The sequence below is a fragment of the Thamnophis sirtalis genome, unplaced genomic scaffold (genome assembly GCF_051295495.1).
Source record: "Thamnophis sirtalis isolate CommonGarterSnake01/CBP01778 unplaced genomic scaffold, rThaSir2_p1.2 scaffold_2, whole genome shotgun sequence".
Taxonomy (NCBI): domain Eukaryota; kingdom Metazoa; phylum Chordata; class Lepidosauria; order Squamata; family Natricidae; genus Thamnophis; species Thamnophis sirtalis.
The window spans coordinates 143,247,458-143,266,649 of NW_028261382.1; the positions used below are offsets into that span (position 1 = coordinate 143,247,458).

The 19,192-nt window shown below is 43.7% G+C and overlaps 1 protein-coding gene across 6 annotated transcripts in view; it reads right to left on the bottom strand.

Moving 5' to 3' along the window:
• SPIDR (scaffold protein involved in DNA repair) overlaps positions 1-19,192 on the bottom strand; it is a 255,305-nt gene that overhangs the window by 127,049 nt on the left and 109,064 nt on the right. For all 6 annotated transcript variants that reach the window (XM_087707085.1, XM_087707083.1, XM_087707084.1 and 3 more), the window contains exon 8: positions 14,545-14,764. In XM_087707085.1, coding sequence (XP_087563211.1) covers positions 14,545-14,764 — 220 coding nt within the window. The remainder of the gene's footprint in view (positions 1-14,544; positions 14,765-19,192) is intronic.

Sequence of the window (19,192 nt, forward strand, 5' to 3'; positions counted from 1 at the left end):
TAGGATCTAAATGCCATCTATAGAACATCTTGTAAAAATTTTCTCTCAGATTTTGAGCTTGTGTAAATTTCACATTTCTTACCCAGATTCTTTCCCATGTATCCAACATTATTGGTTCCTCAATATTTTGAGCCAATTTTATCATACAATCTTTAACTAATTCTGTTTCCGAATCCATCTGTATTAATACATTATATATCCTCTTTATATGCATTAAGCTTTGATCTCTTATTTGTTTAAACAGATTATCCTCAACTTGGATAAAACCAATTTTTTGATCTATTTTCCACCTAGCCTGTAATTGCCCATACTGGAACCATGTTTGAACTACCTTCTCCTCTTTTAATACCTCTAAAGATTTTAATTGTAATACCCCCCTTTCCGAGGTAAGAAGCTGTCTGTAAGTAATTCTGTCCTGTTTTTGTGCTGTATTCATATTTTCAATTGCGTGTCTAGGAATTGCCCACATGGGTATCTTGTCATTTAATTTATATTGGTATTTCTTCCAAACCCGCAATAAAGCATTTCTTAAAATATGACTTTTAAAATTCTTATCCAATTTTTTGTTGAATAACAGGTAAGCATGCCAGCCAAATACCAGATCGTGTCCCTCAATATTAAATATTCTATCATTGGTTAAATGAGTCCAATCACTAATTACAGATAATGCCACTGCATCATAATATAGTTTTAAATTAGGTAGTTTCAATCCTCCTCTCTCACATACATCTTGCATTATTTTCATCTTTACCCTCGGCTTCTTTCCTGCCCACACAAATTTGTTGATACCCTTCTGCCATTCTAAAAGGTTCGCATCTTTTTTAAGTATAGGTAACATTTGGAAAAGAAATAAAAATTTTGGTAAAATGTTCATTTTCACTGCCGCTATCCTACCCAGCAAAGATAAGTGCAATTTCTCCCATTTTTTCATCTCTGTCTGTATGCTATGCCAAAGTGGTTCATAATTATGCTTATATAATTTCCCATTTGAAGTTAAAATGTTAACTCCAAGATATTTGACTTTTTTAACTACCTCACATCCTAGCATCACTCCTAATTCTTCCTTTTGTTTAATATTCATATTTATAGCTAATATTTTGGTTTTTCCTAAATTTATTTTAAAGCCAGACACTTGACCATATTGATTAATCGTATTCATTAAAACCATACTGGATTCCTGCGGTTGTTCCAATATTATGACCAAATCATCCGCAAAAGCGCAGACTCTATATTCTTGCTGCCTAATATTGATCCCTTTTAAACCATCCAAGCCCCGTATTTTATTCAACAATACTTCCAAAGTTATAATAAACAATAATGGGGACAAAGGACAGCCCTGTCTTGTACCTTTTCCAATTTGAAAAGAGTCTGTTAAACTTCCATTGACTATGATTTGTGCTGTTTGCTGTTGGTATATTGCTTTACTTGACTGTAAAAAATTATCTCCTATCTGCATTTTTTGCAATATCTTCAGCAGAAATTGCCAGTTAACTCGATCAAAGGCCTTCTCAGCATCCAAAAATATAAACGCAGCAGGGATCTGGTTGTTCTTTCCCAAATATTCTAATGCATTAATAATTAATCTGACATTACTTTTCATCTGTCTCACCTGTATAAAACCTGTTTGGTCCGTATGTATCAATTGTTGAATAACCAACATTAACCTATTTGCTAATATTTTAGTAAAAATTTTATAATCTACATTCAGTAATGAAATTACTAAGCCAAGAATCTTAAATCTGTCTTATTTATTAAAATTTATATAGCGACCCATCTATATCAAGCTCTGGGCAGCTCCCAGTCAGCAATTTAACTTCATATTTACAGGTCACAAATATATGACTTTTGTTTTACTGCTGTATACAATTTCATTAATATTTATTATTTCAATTTAAGAGAATATTTCATTTAACATACTGTAGATCAGTGGTTCCCAAACTTTTTCAGTCCACCGCCCCCTTGGTGCTACATACTGATCCTTGGTGCCCCCCCCCCCCAGTGGTGGAATTCAAATTTTTTACAACCGTTTCTGTGGGCGTGGCTTGGTGGATGTGGCTGGGGGAGTCATGTGACTGGGCGGTTTGCACAACAGAAGGAAGATAGTAACAGTAAAATTTAAAACTGTAACAATTAATTGCATATTTATTCAAAATCCAATTTAAAAACCTTTGTAGTTAGTGCTAATTCAACAAAATTGTTGAACATGATCCAATGATACCAGATTTTCAAAGTCTGATAGTCATTTATCAAGAACCTTAGTAACTAGTAACTTAGTAAAATTTAGTAACTACTTCACTGTTCAGTAAATTCTTAATATGATGAATGGGCTTGATGAAGTGATACCAGTTTCCCAATGTCTGGTTTTAAGTCACTTAGCAGGAGTCTTAAATCACCACATTCAGTAATCTGGAGTCGATTTCTTTGCTTGGAGAGAAGTTGGATGACCACACTGAAGCCACGTTCCACCAAATATGATGTTGGAAATGCAATGAGTAGCTTCTTAACCACTGTCCATAGTGCAGGATAGCGATCAGAAATTTCTTTCTGTAACCAAAACTCTTGGTATGATTTCTTGAACTTTGGCTTCAGCTCAATGTCACCAACATTTGCTTGAATTATTTGATGACATTATTGCATGGTACCTAGGGATTCCCAATATGGAAAGTGAAAATGGGAACATTTTAACAGATCTATATGTCCTTGGGTTATAATTTTCACTAAAGAACCATGGGGATGGAAAGGGAAATATAGACAATGGAGTCCAATCCCCTTCCTCAACAGTTTGGAAGCAAAGAATAACTCTAGCAAAATGTAGCCTTTGGGGAATCATTTTCTTTTTTTAATTATTATTATTATTTTATTTTTCCCAATACAACTCATGCAAAGGGTCATCCACAACTACATTTTCCACACTCATATTTGTGATTCCTTATAACTTCTTTAAGCTAAACATTTTTAATACAAATAAACACATTGACATATATATCACTAATGCAGTTTCTTATCTCTTCCATTGGCATAATTAACACCTTATGTATTGAATACAAGTATAGGTTAAACATGAATTGAAAAACATCTAATTCAAATGTATAAGCTGTGAATTTATTATATAATCACAGGCAAACATTGCACTTATGCCTAAGTCCTCTACCCAGGCACATTATAAGACAGATAAAACTATCTTAGCTGGCTGTTGTAAATATTACTCTGCTTATTCAACAAGAAATGCTACTGCATGAATCCTTAATGCAGAACAGCTAAAAGTGATTTTAGCAATTTTCTTCCCAAGTTAATTCAAAATGTATATCCAAATGTTCCTCTATTTTTTCCCCAAGCACTAGGGAGAATTATATTCAAAACCAGACACTTTTGCTCTGTGTGTATGTGTGTGTGTGTGTGTGTGTGTGTGTGTGTGTTTGCTTCTGGTCTCCAGAAAGAATTTCACCTGTTTTTCAAATTTTGGTCCCATTCGCATCTCCCTTAGGATTCAGCAGCCTTGCAAGGATCCCTGGCTTGCTTATAGCACAGGGCTGCATGGCTGCCTGCAAGCATGGGCGCGGGGACAGCGGCGGGAGCTTACCGCCTAGGTGCTGGCCACATCGCACAAACTATCGCCCGTCGCCCCAGGGAGGAGAGGTCTGGCTACCAGTAAAGGGCTTCCGCCGAGGCGCGCCATGCAGGCAAAATAGCAAGCGAGAGAAGGAGGATCAGGCAGGGCATCGAGGCCCCTTCACCTCCCTTTGCTCACACTTTGTCTTGATGAGGTTGCTGCAGCTGCCGGGCGCGGACAGACAGAGGTAGCCAGAGCGGTCTGGGCGGGCGGGCGAGCAATGGAAGATCAGGCAGCTCGCTCACTTGCCCGCCTGCCCGGGCTACCCAACCGCTCTGGCTACCTCCATCCGTCTACGCCTGGCAGCTGCGGCAATCTCATCAAGACAAAGTGGGAGCGAAGAAGGAAGGCGAAGGGGCCTCCCTTTGATCGATTGCTCCCCCCCTCCCACCTGCACTATGCTAGCCCTGCCCACCGTTCACTGATTGGCTGGCTCACCAATCACCCCGCCCACCTCTAAGAGCACTATCTATAGAAAGCCAAGCAGAAAAAAGGTAACTGGGTTTCAGTGACATGCGGTGAGGTTTATGGCTGGGGAGGCACTGACGTCATCACAATCTTTTTATTAAAATGCCTTTGTAATACAGGGGGTTTTAATAAAAGGATCCACGCCATTTTGTCCCGTCCCTGCGCGTTTCGAAGAGGTGACGCGCAAGAGCGTATTGCCGAGGACCATATGCGGTGACCACCAGTGGCCAACAACAAAAAAAGAGATTGGGGGGGAGCAAGGAGCCGAGGAGTTCCTTGTTGTGTTTTCCACCGAGGGGAGGGGAGGAGTGAGAGAGAGAGAGATGATGATGATGATGACGATGATGACAATTAAGTATCAAAAACCTTTTGAGTTTGACAATATAATACGTTATCCAAATATAAATCTTATTTTCGGATGCATTTTTTGCCATCTCTGTTATTTTCTTTTTAAAAAATCAGACTTGCTTCCAATTTGTGCTTTCTGGCAAACTACAGTTTTCTTGGCAAGAGATCTAGCTTGCCATTGCTTTCGCCATAGGTCTGAGAAAGTTACTTTCTTTTCTTTCTTTCTTTTCTCTTTCTTTCTTTCCCCCTGATTTGTTTCCCTCTCTTTTCTCTCTCATTCTCTCCATTCAGCTCTCTTTCATTTCTCTCTCCTCCCCCCTTCTCTCTCTAATTTGTTTCCTTGAAGGCGAACGGTAGAACTGAAACAACAAAACCAACAACAACACCCCGGGAACCACCCGGCTCTCCCCTTGGCCCTGAAATTACATCAGGGTGGGTCGTGACCACTCCCTCTCTTCCCCTGAAAAGAAACGTTCAGGTAAGACCAACATTCTTTTTCCAGTGGAAGAGAGGGAGTGGTCACGTGTGGGACATATCCAAGCTTAGTCCCAGGGAGGGATAACAAAACCCAACAACTAAGGCCCAAGGGGAGTATCTGCAGCCACCCTCTGCAGAACCCTCCGGCCAAAGGAGGCATCCGCCGAGGCGAACGGATCCAGATGATAATGTAGGATGAACAGCATCGGAGATGCCCAAGTAGCGGCCCGGCAGATGTCTTCAAAGGGAGCCCTAATGGCCCAAGCCGCCGTGGTCGCGGCACTCCTGGTGGAATGGGCAATTATCCCCAATGGAATAGGATGACCTGCCGCCCCACAGGCCTCCACGATGGCCTGATGCAGCCAACGGCCAATGGTGGCCGAAGACAACCTGGCCCCCAACGTTCCCAGTTGGAAAGAAACAAACAAGGCTTCCGTCCTACGGACCCACGCAGTCCGACGGAGATAAATGCGCAAAGCGCTGCGCACATCTAAACGGTGCCAGAGCCTCTCCCTATCATTGGATGGACCCGGACAAAAATCGGGCAGGACGATCTCCTGCATCCTATGGAAAGGAGTGTTCACCTTCGGGATGAAGGTAGGATCAAGGCGAAGAACCACCCTATCCTGATAAAAATGGCAGAGGTCATCCTTGGATGACAGAGCGCCCAGCTCCGAAATACGACGGGCGGAGGTAACCGCCACCAGAAAAGCCACCTTGAGGGACAAAAACCGCAGATGAACTGACCGGAGGGGCTTGAACGGAGGCCCCATCAAGGCCCTGAGAACTAGGGGAAGATCCCACATAGGGAACCTGTGGATAGGACGAGGCCTGAGATTAGCCGCCCCCTTCAGGAAACGCTTGATCAGGGGAACGTGAGAGAGGGAGGATGATCCCACACACCCCAAGACCAAAGACAGAGCCGCCACCTGACGGCGCAGAGTATTATGTGACAGCCCATCGTCCAGGCCCTTCTGCAGAAAGTCCAAGACGTTGGGAATAGTGGCCCTGGTGGGGGAAATGTCAAGAGGGGAGAACCACCGGACAAAGGCCGCCCAGGTGGAGTTATAAATCTGGGTTGTCAACAGACACCTAGACCCCTGCGAATGACTCCGGAGGACAGGTTAGCCCCCCTCAGGAGCCGCCGTCAAGAGCCCAGCGGTCAGATGGAGCCACTGGGGCTCCGGGTGAATCAGAACCCCCTGCCGTAAGACCACCTCCTCCTGCGGAATCCTCCACGGAGGAGCCACCAACAACTGGACAAGATCCGCGAACCAGGGCCTCCTGGGCCAATAAGGAGCCACGACTATGACTAGCGCCCCCTCTACCACCACCTTCCTGAGGGTCCCCGGAATGAGGGGAATGGGAGGGAAGGCATACAGAAGGCCCGGAGGCCACTTGCTGCAGAGAGCGTCCATGCCCTCTGCAGATCGGGACTGAAAGCAGGTGAAAAACCGTGGGAGTTTTGAGTTTGTTGGCGAGGCGAAGAGATCCACCAGTGGAGTGCCAAACATCCGACAGATCCCCCGAAACAACAACGGGTGGAGTTGCCACTCGCCATTGTCCAGAGTCGCCTGACTCAGCCAGTCCGCATGGTGGTTGGAAAGACCGGAGATGTGTTCCGACACCAAAGACAACAGGTGCCTCTCCGCCCAGGCACCCAGTCTCAGAGCCTCCAGCTAGAGAGCCAGAGAATGAGTCCCCCCTTAACGATTTATGTGGGTCTTGGTGGCCACATTGTCCGTCAGGAGGAGCATGTGACGTCCCTCCACAGAGGTCCAAAAGTGCTGCAGGGCCAGGTGGGCCGCCTTCAGCTCCAACCAATTTATATTGTGACGGAGATCTGAAGGCGTCCACCTGCCCTGAGTCGACCGAGAGCCCACCAGGGCTCCCCAAGCGAACATACTTGCATCTGTGGTGATGGTCACCCTGTCCTGCTCCCAGAAGTAGCAGCCCCGCCAAATGGCCGGGGAGAGCCACCACCTGAGAGAGGACTGGACCCCCGCCAGGAAGCGGAGAGTCTGAAGAGAGTTGATCATCCATCCTTCCCTTCTGGAAGGGGATGAGCTCCCACTGGAGGGGCTGGAGATGGAGTCTGGCCCATGGAACTATCCCTATACAAGAGACCATCTTGCCTAACAACTGTGACAACGTGAGGACCGAAACTAACCGAATTTTGTGAACTGCGAGCTGGCGCAGACTCTTCTGACGCTCCTGGGACAGACGGACCACCCCTGACACAGAGTCTATGACTGTCCCTAGGTGAAGGATGTGCGTGGAGGGGGAGATGGCTCTTGGGGAAGTTTACTGAAACCCCCAGAGCTTTAAGACTCCGGATGGTGAGATGAAGGTCTGAGACTGCCTGAGGAAGGGCCCCCGCCTGAACTAGGATATTGTCTAAGTAACATTGGAGCCTCACTGCAATAGAACGCAGATGAGCCACCAACGCCGCCAGTACCTTCATAAATGCCCGGGGGGGGGGGGCGAGGCCAGCCCGAAGGGAAGAGCCTTGTACTGGTAGTGGCAGGTCCCGTACGAGAATCTCATAAACCTGCGATGAGCTAGTAGAATTGGGATGTGTAGGTAGGCCTCTGTAAGGTCTACTGAAGCCAAGAAGTCCCCCCTTTCGGATGCCCTGAAGGATAGACTTGAGGGAGGACATCTTGAAGTGCCTGTACACCAGAAAACAGTTCAGGCGCTTGAGGTCCAGAATTGCCCTCCAGCCCCCTGAGCTCTTCGGAACCACAAACAGGTTGAAGTAGTGGGCCAGGCCCCATTCCCCCAGGGGAACTGCCTCCACCGCCTGAATGTCAAGAAGGTGAGCTATTGCCTGATCCATCAGGCAGCAACGCTTCAGACTCCGTGATAGAGGGAACGACCTGAAGAGATTCAGAGGGGTGGAGAGAAATTCTAACCTGAGACTGTGTCGTACCGTGGACCTGACCCAAGCGTCTGATGTGATCTCGTCCCATTGATCCACATAGAGGGACAGGAGGCCGCCTATGGGACGACTCGGGTTCGAGTCACTTCCCTCTGCGGTAGGGACGACCTCCTCCGCCATGAAAGGGCTGTTGGGACTGGTGCTGAAATCGGTTTCTGTCCTGAAAGGACGATCTGGGGAACTGCCTGTCAGATCTGAAAGTGGAAAAATGCTGGTTATGGTCATAGTCCGGCGCCCTATACGACTGTCTACGATTAGGATGAGACATAGCCTCGGGCTTTTTAGCGTTAGATGGGAGAACCTTCTTTTTGTCTTTGTTCTTGACCAGAATGGGGTCGAGAGCCTCCCAAAAAAGATTAGGACCCTTGAACGGGGCAGCCGCCAGATTCCACTTAGCCTTGTTATCCATCTGCTAGTTACGCAGCCATAAGAGCCATTGGGAAGTAACCGAAGTGGCCAAGGCGCTGGACGCAAACTTAATCGTGTCCAGGGTCGCATCAGCAGAAAATTGGGAGGCCGCCATGATCTTAATCAGATCCTGGTGGAGCCGCTCATCCTGGATAGGAATGCGCTCCTGGAGCTGGCGAAACCACATGACCATGGCGCGGTTGAAATAAGAAGCTGAGGCCGCGGACTTAAAAGCCCATGCAATGGCTTTGAAATTCTTTCTCAAGGTAAGCTCAGCGCACTTATCCTCCAGCTTCAATTTATCTGCCGCATCACCCGACACCACCGGCGAGGAAGAAACCAGAGTAGCCACCGGGGTGTCAGTGGCGGGCAACTGAATGTCCTGGGCAAAGGCCTGCTCCACATTGTAGAAGCGGCGGTCATTATTCCCAGGGTTCGAGAAATTGGAGGGTCGGGTCCACTGGTTAGTCAAGACCTCCATAAACAAAGGAGGAGCAGGAATCTCCTCCTTGTTCATGGCCGTGTTCGAAAACATGGCCATGTCAGGATCCCTAGGCGGGGGCACCAATGGATCCCCAACCTTGGTGGTCTTCCTCGCCTTGTTCAGGAGGGTCTTGAACATGGCTGGGGAAAAGAGACCCGAAGAAGAGGGAGCATCGGGGGGAGCCGCATCCTCGTCCTCCGAAAAACCGATGTCTTGGAGGTTCTTCTCTCCCATGACCAAAGCTTTGCTAACCATGGATGGAGAAGACGCCCTATACTGGGCACGGCCCATACCGCCTTGCCTAGAAGAGTGGGAGCTTCTATCCTGCTGGGCGATGCCCTGCAAAATGGCTGCAGAAATAAGTCTTTTGATACCTTCAGGAAGACGCTCCAAATCCTCCATGTCTCCATAAGGAGAGCTAGGCCTCTGAGGAGCCAACCTGTGCAAAGGGCAAGGTCCCCTGGACGAACCCTCCAAAGGATCTGCAGAACTCCTCCTAGTTAAACCTGGAGAGACTGAAGGAGAGGGAGAGGGAGACCCCCTCCGCCTGGAATAGGAGTGGGACCTGTCCGGGAGGCCAAGGGAGAAGAAGGGCTGAACCCCCTAAGTGAAGAGTGTACAGAAAGGGGCCTGATCGGTGACCAGGCCCTGCCTCTGGATGTAGGCCCGGCCGACTTGGCCTACCTTTCTGCCCTGGCAAAGGTCTTTTCAATGGCCTTGTGCCACCTGGCCTCCTCCCTTGTGGACGACCTAGATGGGTGCTGGGCAGCAAAAGGCCTTAGGGGGGAACCCCTGGCTTGACTCCCTGCACTAGGCCATCCTCACCCCTCGCCGGGCCCATCACCTGACCCTGGGGAATTTCCGACCCTTCCTCCATTACCCCACTCACATGTCCAAATGAAGGAGGAAGGATTCCAAGCCTCTGTAGGCCCCGCTGGAACCTGGGATTGAGGACTCGTGTGGGGGCCAAAAACGCCCCCGGCCCGGCCTCCCGAATCAATGTAGAACGGAGCAAGGGCCTTGCACACATGGCAGCAGACAAAATGGCCGCCGGAACTCTGTGCAGAAGAAATGAGGTCGAGGGCAGCCACGAGCAGCCCTGCCGGGCTACCAGGAGCCCACGCCGCTTCAAGCAATGTCGGGGGGGCACGCGGCACCCAGGCATGCACTCCCCCCCAAGAAGCCCCCTCGCAGCAGCTACAAACAGTTAAAGAAACGCAGCAGCCGCCCGGATCAAGCAGCGGCTCCACGGGCAGCTCGTGCGCACCTCGTGGCACCGGAGCTGCTTCTCTTGCCGTCCGCTCAAAGGAAAGCTGCCTCTCCTGCAGCTGAATCTGGAGCTGGCACCCCCAGCAATCCCGGGGACAGGGCTGAGGCTCCGGGCCCACGGGGGGGAGGCTAGATGCCCCACAGGGCCCTCCCCGACTGCCAGAGGCAGAGGACTGTCCCTTGGGGCCACAGCTGTGAATTTAGAATTTAGGATGTTTTAAAATACCCAATTAAACCAAATAATAGATCAGATTGGAACAAATAGAATTCCTACCTAGAACAATTCTCAACAGTACTTGGACCAAGAAGACTGAGAGGAAACTGGGCTAGAATGGAAGGCAGCAATATTTAAGAAGTTTGCTCTCAGTCTTTGGACCAATCAGGCTTTGAGAATACCCATACGTGACCACTCCCTCTCTTCCACTGGAAAAAGAAATCAGCGCTAAAAGCCACCCCCGTCCTCCCGCCCTTCCTTTCCACAACCTTCCCCCGAAAGCTTTTTCCCAAATAATACCAGCAGCCATTTCATCTCCACCAAAGTAGATATATACACACATACATGCGTGCCACACACACACACACACACACACACACACGGACGCACACCAAACAAAAAAATTAAATTAAATTAAAAATGGCAGAAATGGAGAAAGAAGTGAGACCTCCAGAAAATAAAAGAAGCAGGAAGCCGGCTCATCCCATAAAAAGGGAAATCAATGAAGAGATGAAGGTACATCTCTGCACTCCCCCTTTATTGTCACTGTATTGCAAGCGAGAAGGGAAGAAAAAGGGAAGAGGGGTAGCGTTGAGTCACAGGAAGAATGAGTGCCCTCTACTATGAGGTAGGAGAATTCCTTACCTCACCTACCTCAGGACTTTTTAGGCTTTTAAGCCTTGCTTAACTCTGTTTGAGCGATCATAAAACACCTAAAAAGTCAGACTAGATGAGGCATGCAGTTCTCCTGCCTCATAGTAGAGGGTGCTTTTTAAGAGGCTTTTTTTAAACCGTTAGGCAGTCATTCACAGTGAGGCAGCAGTTAGCTAGCCTCACATCAATACTCGCCTTTTCCCTTTTACATTTTTTTTCTTTTCATGAGAGCAGTGAGGCTCTGCCTCACCTGCCTCACCTAACTGCACATCACTGCTGGGTTTAGATAGGGCTCTTAGAGGTGGGCAGGGCCATTGGTGAGCCAGCCAATCAGTGAGCGGTGGGCAGGGCTAGCACAGTGCGGATGGGCGAGGGGGAGCGAGCGATCGAGCAGCTTCTGGATGAGCGGGGGTAAGTGAGCGAACTGGTTCTAAATGGCTCACTAGATGGGGCCACCTCCAGCACTACGTTGCTGCCCCCTTGCCTCTTAGCGCCCCCCTGCCGCACCCCTTGCCCCTTAGCACCCCCTAAGCCATTCCACCCACCCCCAGGGGACGGTACCGCCCACTTTGGGAACCACTGCTGTAGATTTTGAGCTACATTAAAACACACCAGCATATTATTAGTAGCAAATGCAATCAGCTAATTCCTTATTTCCTCCCCAAATTTACTGATAATTTAAAACAAATGCCCCAAACTAGTCTCTGGGGGATTCTTCTAGTTTGTACCAAAATATATTGCCTTTAATAAAAATGTCATGTTATTTTCTCTGTAGTTAGCATCTATTCTAAACCCATTTAACTCCAAAACTGTTTTCATTTATTGTTACATTCATTGTAAATAGAAAACTTGCCTTTTTAAATGAAGGATTATTACAGGTAGAAGATAATTATTCATTACTGTGGGAAATTAAAAGCCAATAATTATTTATACATTTACCCTTAGCCAAATTAATTCAAAGTGTTTATTATTTTATATTTTAATAGGGCTAAATTTTAGCTCTACTACTTCATTATTAAATGTGGGGTTTGGCTATGCAAAGAGCTACCAGAAAGAAGAGGGGGTTAACTTATTTTCCAAAGCACCAGAAGGCAAGACAAGAAACAATGGATGGAAACTAATCAAGGAGAGAAGCAATTTGGAATTAAGGAGAAACTTCCTAACGGTTAGGACAATTATCCAGTGGAACAGCTTGCCTTCAAAAGTTGTACATGCCTCATCATTTCTAAGGAAAGACTGAACAACCACCTATCTGAAATGGTGTAGGCAGGGTCTCCTGCTTGACCAGGGGTTTAGGTTTAGGTTTATTGACATTTGTATGCCGCCCACTCCCTAGGGACTCTGGGCGGCTTACAGAGAAGACAAGGGGCATATAAAATTAAAAATAAATACAATTCTTAAAAATTACACATCATGCATACTGCTTAGATTGGGGCTGGATAATAATCAACAGCCCGAGGCCTGCCGGAACAGCCAGGTCTTTGTAGCTTTACGGAAGGCCGGAAGAGTAGTAAGGGTCCGGATCTCTACGGGGAGATCATTCCATAGGGCCGGGGCAGCAACAGAGAAGGTCCTACCCCGGGGAGCCGCCAACCGACATTGACCAGCCGACGGCACCCGGAGGAGGCCCAATCTGTGCGATCTTATCGGTCTTTGGGAGGTAAATGGCAGGAGGCGGTCTCTCAGGTAGCCAGGTCCTAAACCATGTAGGGCTTTAAAAGTAACGACTAGCACCTTGAAGCATGTCCGGAAACCAATGGGGAGCCAGTGCAGCTCGCGGAGGATAGGTGTAACGTGGGTGTACCTAGGTACACCCATTATCGCTCACGCGGTTGCATTCTGGACCAACTGCAGTCTTCGAACACTCTTCAGGGGCAGCCCCATGTAGAGCGCATTACAGTAATCCAGTCTTGAGGTGACGAGGGTGTGAGTGACCATCCGAAGGGCCTCCCGATCCAGATAGGGTCGCAACTGGTGCACCAGGCGAACCTGGGCAAAGGCCCCCCTGGTCACTGCCGACAGATGATGTTCTAACGTCAGCTGCGGATCCAGGAGGACCCCCAAATTGCGGACCCTCTCTGAGGGGCGTATAATTTCACCCCCCAGGCTAAGAGATGGAATGTCTGGACCATCCTTGGGAGGGGGTTGGACTAGACACTAGAAGACCTCCAAGGTCCTTTCCAGCTCTATTATGATTGATTGATTGATTGATTGATTTGCTGATTGATTGAATCCATACTGAAAAGGGTATGAAGCACAAATCATATATAAAGTCACATGAACATTTAAAACAATATTATGGTAAAAAAAAAGCTTTAAAAAGTTAGGAAATGACTTTGTTTCTGAGTAGCATCCATACCTAAAAATTCTAAATCTCCAAATTTCTAAAGATTTGATTATCAGATTTAGATTAGATTTTAGATTTTAATAGCATTTATAGGCCGCCCTTTTCCCTGAGGGGACTCAGGGCGGCTTACAATAATAATTATCAATTATCAAGCAAGTACTACAATAAATATGAAATATTTGATAAAAGATTAATTTGATTATTGCTCCCAATTCAAGTAGAGGAAAAACAACGGCTTTAAAATAAGACCTTTGGACGTCAAATCTTATTTTGAATGATGATATTAGGCAGAAGCTAAGCAAGCTGTTCCATTTTTCTCTATATAAAATAGTTTATTATCTCCAGTTCTTTAAAGGGGTAATCATCTACAGATTGTCCTATTACATCTTTTTTCCAGCAGTGCTTCTGCCATAACTGACTTTGAATTTTGTTGAATTTTATTGTAGGATGGCTCAGTATCTTTCCCTTATCAGAGCTTTTTACTTTTTCTGTTTTTACAAAATCTTCAAAGCAGGAATGTAAAAAGGACTTACTTTCTTTTTGATGGTAGGGATTTGGATGTTTATATTTTTTTATCTGTACTGTCTGCTTAAATACCTATAACTTTTCAAAATGCATAGAAGATATCAAAGGGCTCTATAAAAACAATGGCAACAGAATTCCTTTGATTTCTTTTGTTTGGAACTCCCCCCTCCCTTTTATTGGGGAAAACAAGGTACTGTTCATCTCATACCAGAATAAAATGAGATGAAGAATAAATGTCTTTAGCATATAGCATTAATCCTGCATGATTATCAGCAAAAACACTATAATAGTGAAGCTCTTTTCCTGCTAGAATCTCTTATATGCATTTAATCAAATGCAAATTAAACATGTTAATGGTTGAATCATTCCTGTATCTTAGCGTTTAGCGAAATGCAGGAACATAAGAAAGAGACAACAAAGGCAACCACATTATTACTAGAATAAAAAATAAATAAAACCTAACTTAAATTTGGGTCTTCTCTAAAAGAGAACTACGCTAAAGGAACCTTAGGTATTTTTATTTATTTTATATCCCATCTTTATTTTTTTTTACAAAGAACATGGTGAACATATTCAACATATATTCTTCCTCCTATTTTTCTCACAACAACCACCCTGTGAGGTGAGTTGGGCTGAGAGAGAATGACTGGCCCAAGGTCACTCAGTTGGCTTTCATGACCAAGGCGGAACTTGAACTCAGTCTCTTGCTTTCTAGTCTGGTACCCTAATCACTAGACCAAACTGGCTATGATATGATTGGTTGAAGGTATGACTGGTTGAGAATGTTTTATGTACTTACCAAGGAGGATGAATATATATGACGTCCTGTGGTACTGCCTTCAAATGAGCTGTTGTTTCTTTTGCAAAAAGAACTTTAAGTTTTGGTTGAATGTCAACAATTTCTTTTATGATAGAACCATCATCACAAATTCGTCCCAACTGATGACAGATAGCTATGCAAAGAGTGCATTCTTCATGCATTTCTAAGATCTTCACAATTAATACATCAGGTTTGCCACCTAGAAGTTAAGCAATAAAACACAATTAAGAATTGATGAAAACATATGAAAAGAAAATTTTCTAAAACTTCTCAGCTACAAATAAGAAATCAGAAATGAGTTTGCATGGACTTCTTCTAATTGCACTTTGTTTCTTCAGTAAAACAAAACTTTTATCTGTTACAGAACAGTTTATTCTTGTGCTTTTTAATAAACTTTAAATAATGTCATAACAAAATGGAATTATATTTAAGACAATGCTATCCAAACATTTCCAATTATTTGGCTTGTTAGAAACTGGCACGAAAAACATGTGCTAGAGACTTTCATAGGCTCATAGTTTTTGCAGTTATGAGGCAATTTCCTGTATTTCTATCACAACAAGACTCCTCAAAAGACTGAGGCTAAATCGGCAGGCCTCATAATCTCACTTACAAAAAAAGTTAGCATCTAAGATGTTATCCTTACTTACCTTGTAGAAAGAAAATTTTCTAATAAAGAAAATACTGCATAAATCATGCAATAAAATCCCAAAGCAAGGGAAAGCTAGTGTGTCACTATAATTTTATCCATTGTGAATATTTCATGAACTATTATAAACACCAACTTTAGTGAGTTGCTTGATCATATGAAGAACAGACTACAGTTTCTATGGACAGCAAAATGTATTTGCTTGCTCTTATTTAAAAGCTGTATCCTGTTATTCCCCTCCTTTCTCCCCCTTATATTAGATTGTATTTTAATATTTGTGTATGAAACATAATGAAGATATTTATTTTAAAAAGCTGTCCAACAAAGGAAAAACAAGAAAACACATTTGACACTTTTAAATATTAAAGCATTGGAGAAGATCTTCTGTGATGTTTGAATACGGTGTACCAGGATTTCTAAGTAACTAGAAAGTACAGCCAAGAAGGGGCTTAAAGCATAACATCAAAGAAAACCTGTTCCTGAAACTGCAGCTGCCCTATCAGTTAGGTTCTACATGGAACTCACAAGGCTAAGTTCTTGCCTGGAAGGCAATTCTTTTCACATACTTGCCTAGAATTAAAAAAAAGGTTACATGGCAAATGTGGAGGGAGAAATATTGTAAAACCTAGAAATACACTATGGAATAGAAGAAAGCTCTATCTAAAACTTAAAAATCCATCTGATGTTACTTACTCATTTCTAATCTGATTGTTGTATCTTACTTGTATTGCAAAAAATTCAAAACGGTCAGAGCAACTCATCTGCTCACCAAAGCAAGTCTGCACTCATCTATATTGAGCATTGAACACTGCTTCCTTCTCTCTCTCTCTCTCTCTCTCTCTCTCTCTCTCTCTCACACACACACACACACACACACACACACACACACACTCACTCACACACACACAGACCACCACAACCTTTACAAATTTGCTATGAGGAGAAAATGAGGAAATTGAGAACATTTATGTTACCTTTGAGCTCTTGGATGAAAAGTAAGACATAAAGGAAACACATATGTATATAAATCTTTATTTATAGTGGTAGAATTCCAATTAGCCCCACAACTGATTTCAATTTAAAGAAGTTAAATAAGTGAAGTATGAATGACTAACTTGAAAAATGAATGTAAATACTTGGCATACTGTTCATTTCATGGATACATATATGCTTATTTGAGCCCTCACATTGTTTTTAGCACTAGATAATACATATCTGAAAATAAGTCTAAACTTATATTTAGAAAAATAAAAAATAAGCAAGGATGTGCAAAATATTTTTGCAAAATATGCGCAGTGGTTAAATGCAGCACTGCAGGCTACTGCTAGATCAGCAGGTCAGCGGTTCAAATCTCACCGGCTCAGGGTTGACTCAGCCTTCCATCCTTCCGAGGTGGGTAAAATGAGGACCCAGATTGTTGGGGGCAATATGCTGACTCTCTGTAAACCGCTTAGAGAGGCCTGAAAGGCCTATGAAGCGGTATATAAGTCTACTGCTATTGCTATTATTATGCACAGAAATCAGTCAATTTCAGCTGGCCTGTACCAGCAAACATATTTGAACTAGGGATAGATATAAAACATGTTCCAGGCATAAGGTGACCAGATGTCCCGATTTCAGCGGGACAGTCATGCTTTATAACAATTTGTCCCGTGTCCCGCTGCGTTTTTAAAAAGTCCCGATTTTCTGGCTTCATGTTGAAAGCCCAGTGGATTTGCTTAAGAAATCCTAACCGGGGCAAGACAAAAGACACTCTGCCTAACTAACCTCTCTCTCTGTCTCAGTACTTTCATTGAAGATATTAAAACATTAAAGCAAGAAAACGGACCACCACCACCCGCGCCCCTTTTACCTCATTTTATAAGAAAAAATGACCAAGTACCATAGAGCTCCAGGAAATGCTTGGCTAGAGAAGCCACGAGTGTTACTTCCTGGATTTTCCAGAGGGGAGGGGCACGGAGGTTGGAGGTCGGAAAAAATGGTGGCAAAGTTTCTTTGAAAAATATTTCCCTGACTAATTTCACCATTTTAAGTTGCTCAGTTCTTTGTATTAACATCTACATCATTCTGGATTGACTTGGAATGCTCACTTGTGCCTACTGGTAAGTGAACTGGGTTTTTTTCTTTTATTTTTTAATGTATTTTAAAATAATATTTTATTTATTGTGCATAGGATTTTTTAAAATATTTTTATTCTGTGTGGATTCTTTTTTTAAATTGTCTTAGACTATTTAAAAAAGATTCTATCCAAAATAAATTCTGTGCACAATACTTTGAAATGTTTTATTTCAATTTATTCTGGGTGGATTCTTTTTTTAAATTGTCTTAGACTATTTAAAAAAAGATTCTATCCAAAATACAAAATACCAGCTGCAGTTATTCACTTAAGAACTGTGGCAAGAAAGGTGGTATAGTGACCAAAGTTTCAATGGCATTGAAAAAAGTGACTGATGACCATTTTCACACTTAGCGATCATTTTCACACTTAGCGACCGTTGCAGCATCCTCATGGTCACGCAATCAAAATGGTGATGTTTGGCAACAGATTCGTATTTATGATAGTTTCAGTGTCCTGGAGTCATATAATCACCTTTTGACAAAGTCAAATTGGGAAACCAGATTCACTTATGCTACTAACTTATCACCTGCAGTTATTCACTTAAGAACTGTGGCAAGAAAGGTGGTATAGTGACCAAAGTTACAATGGCATTGAAAAAAGTGACTGATTACCATTTTTCACACTTAGTGACCATTTTCACACTTAGCGATCATTGCAGCATTTTCATGGTCACGTCATCAAAATTTTGATGTTTGGCAACAGTTACAATTTATATTTGTAAATTGTAGTTATGTTGAAATAAAAAAATATTACAATACTATTTTTGCATTGTATGAAAAATTTTGTTGCTCCGTATAAAATTTTTAATCAAGCTCCCCCCCCCCCCCTCAAACCAATCTGAATATCTGGTCACCTTATCCAGGCAGGAGTGATTAAAGAAAAAGATAGGGCCATTTGTAGCAAGTAAGTGGAGATTAACATTTTGGTGTAGTGGTTAAGGCATCAGGCTAGAGTCTCTGTGAGACTCTGAGTTCTAATCCTGCCCTTAGGCATGAAAGCAGCTGATGACCTTGGGTCAGTCACTATATCTCAGTCCCAGGAAAGAGATAATGGCAAATCCCTTCTGAAAATGCTGCCAGGGAAACTGCAAACACTTGTTGCCAAAGTTTAAAAAAACAAACCACTGACTTGAAGGCATTTTTTAAGGGCTCTGCAGAGATTATTTGGTAGGTTAACCTGCAGCCCACATGAAAGACAAAGGGAGAGAGATGGTAAAACATATTCAGCCTTCCCTTACATATCCCATAAGATTCCTGTTTTAAGATTCCTCTTCAACCAAATTTCCTGTTTTTGTTTTAAGTTGAAAATAACACTAATTCTGTGGTTTGTACACATTCCAAGAAACAAGAATTAGCAATCTTTCAAATATCTAGTAAAAGATAAACAGGGCAGTTTGTATGACTAGATTTGAAGTAAGTTTTCTCCATTTCTAGAATCGAGTCCAGTCCAGTCCTCTACTCCTCTTCTGGTTGAATAGCACTGAATGGTACAATTAATTAGTTATGGAAAATAGATTATAGCAAACTGGGGATTAGTAATTTTTAGCATCTAGACTTTTTTTTAGAAATTCATACATTAATTATACCTCAAACTCAGTTTTACTGGCAGTTGCAAGTTAGTTTCTACCTTCTCAGAGGCAGCTTACATTTCATATCTTGATTGACTTAAGAGCTTTCAGGAAAAGTATGCTTGGGTGTGTATGCACATATAAAGGCAGACCATTCTAAATTAAGTCCGCAGTCAGCAGTTGCTTGATTTTGAATATATGTCAGGTTCAGGCTGCATTTAGCTATTCTAACATTCTCTCCTATATATATATTCCCATTCCTTAGGTCTTATCCTCAAAATCCAGATGATAA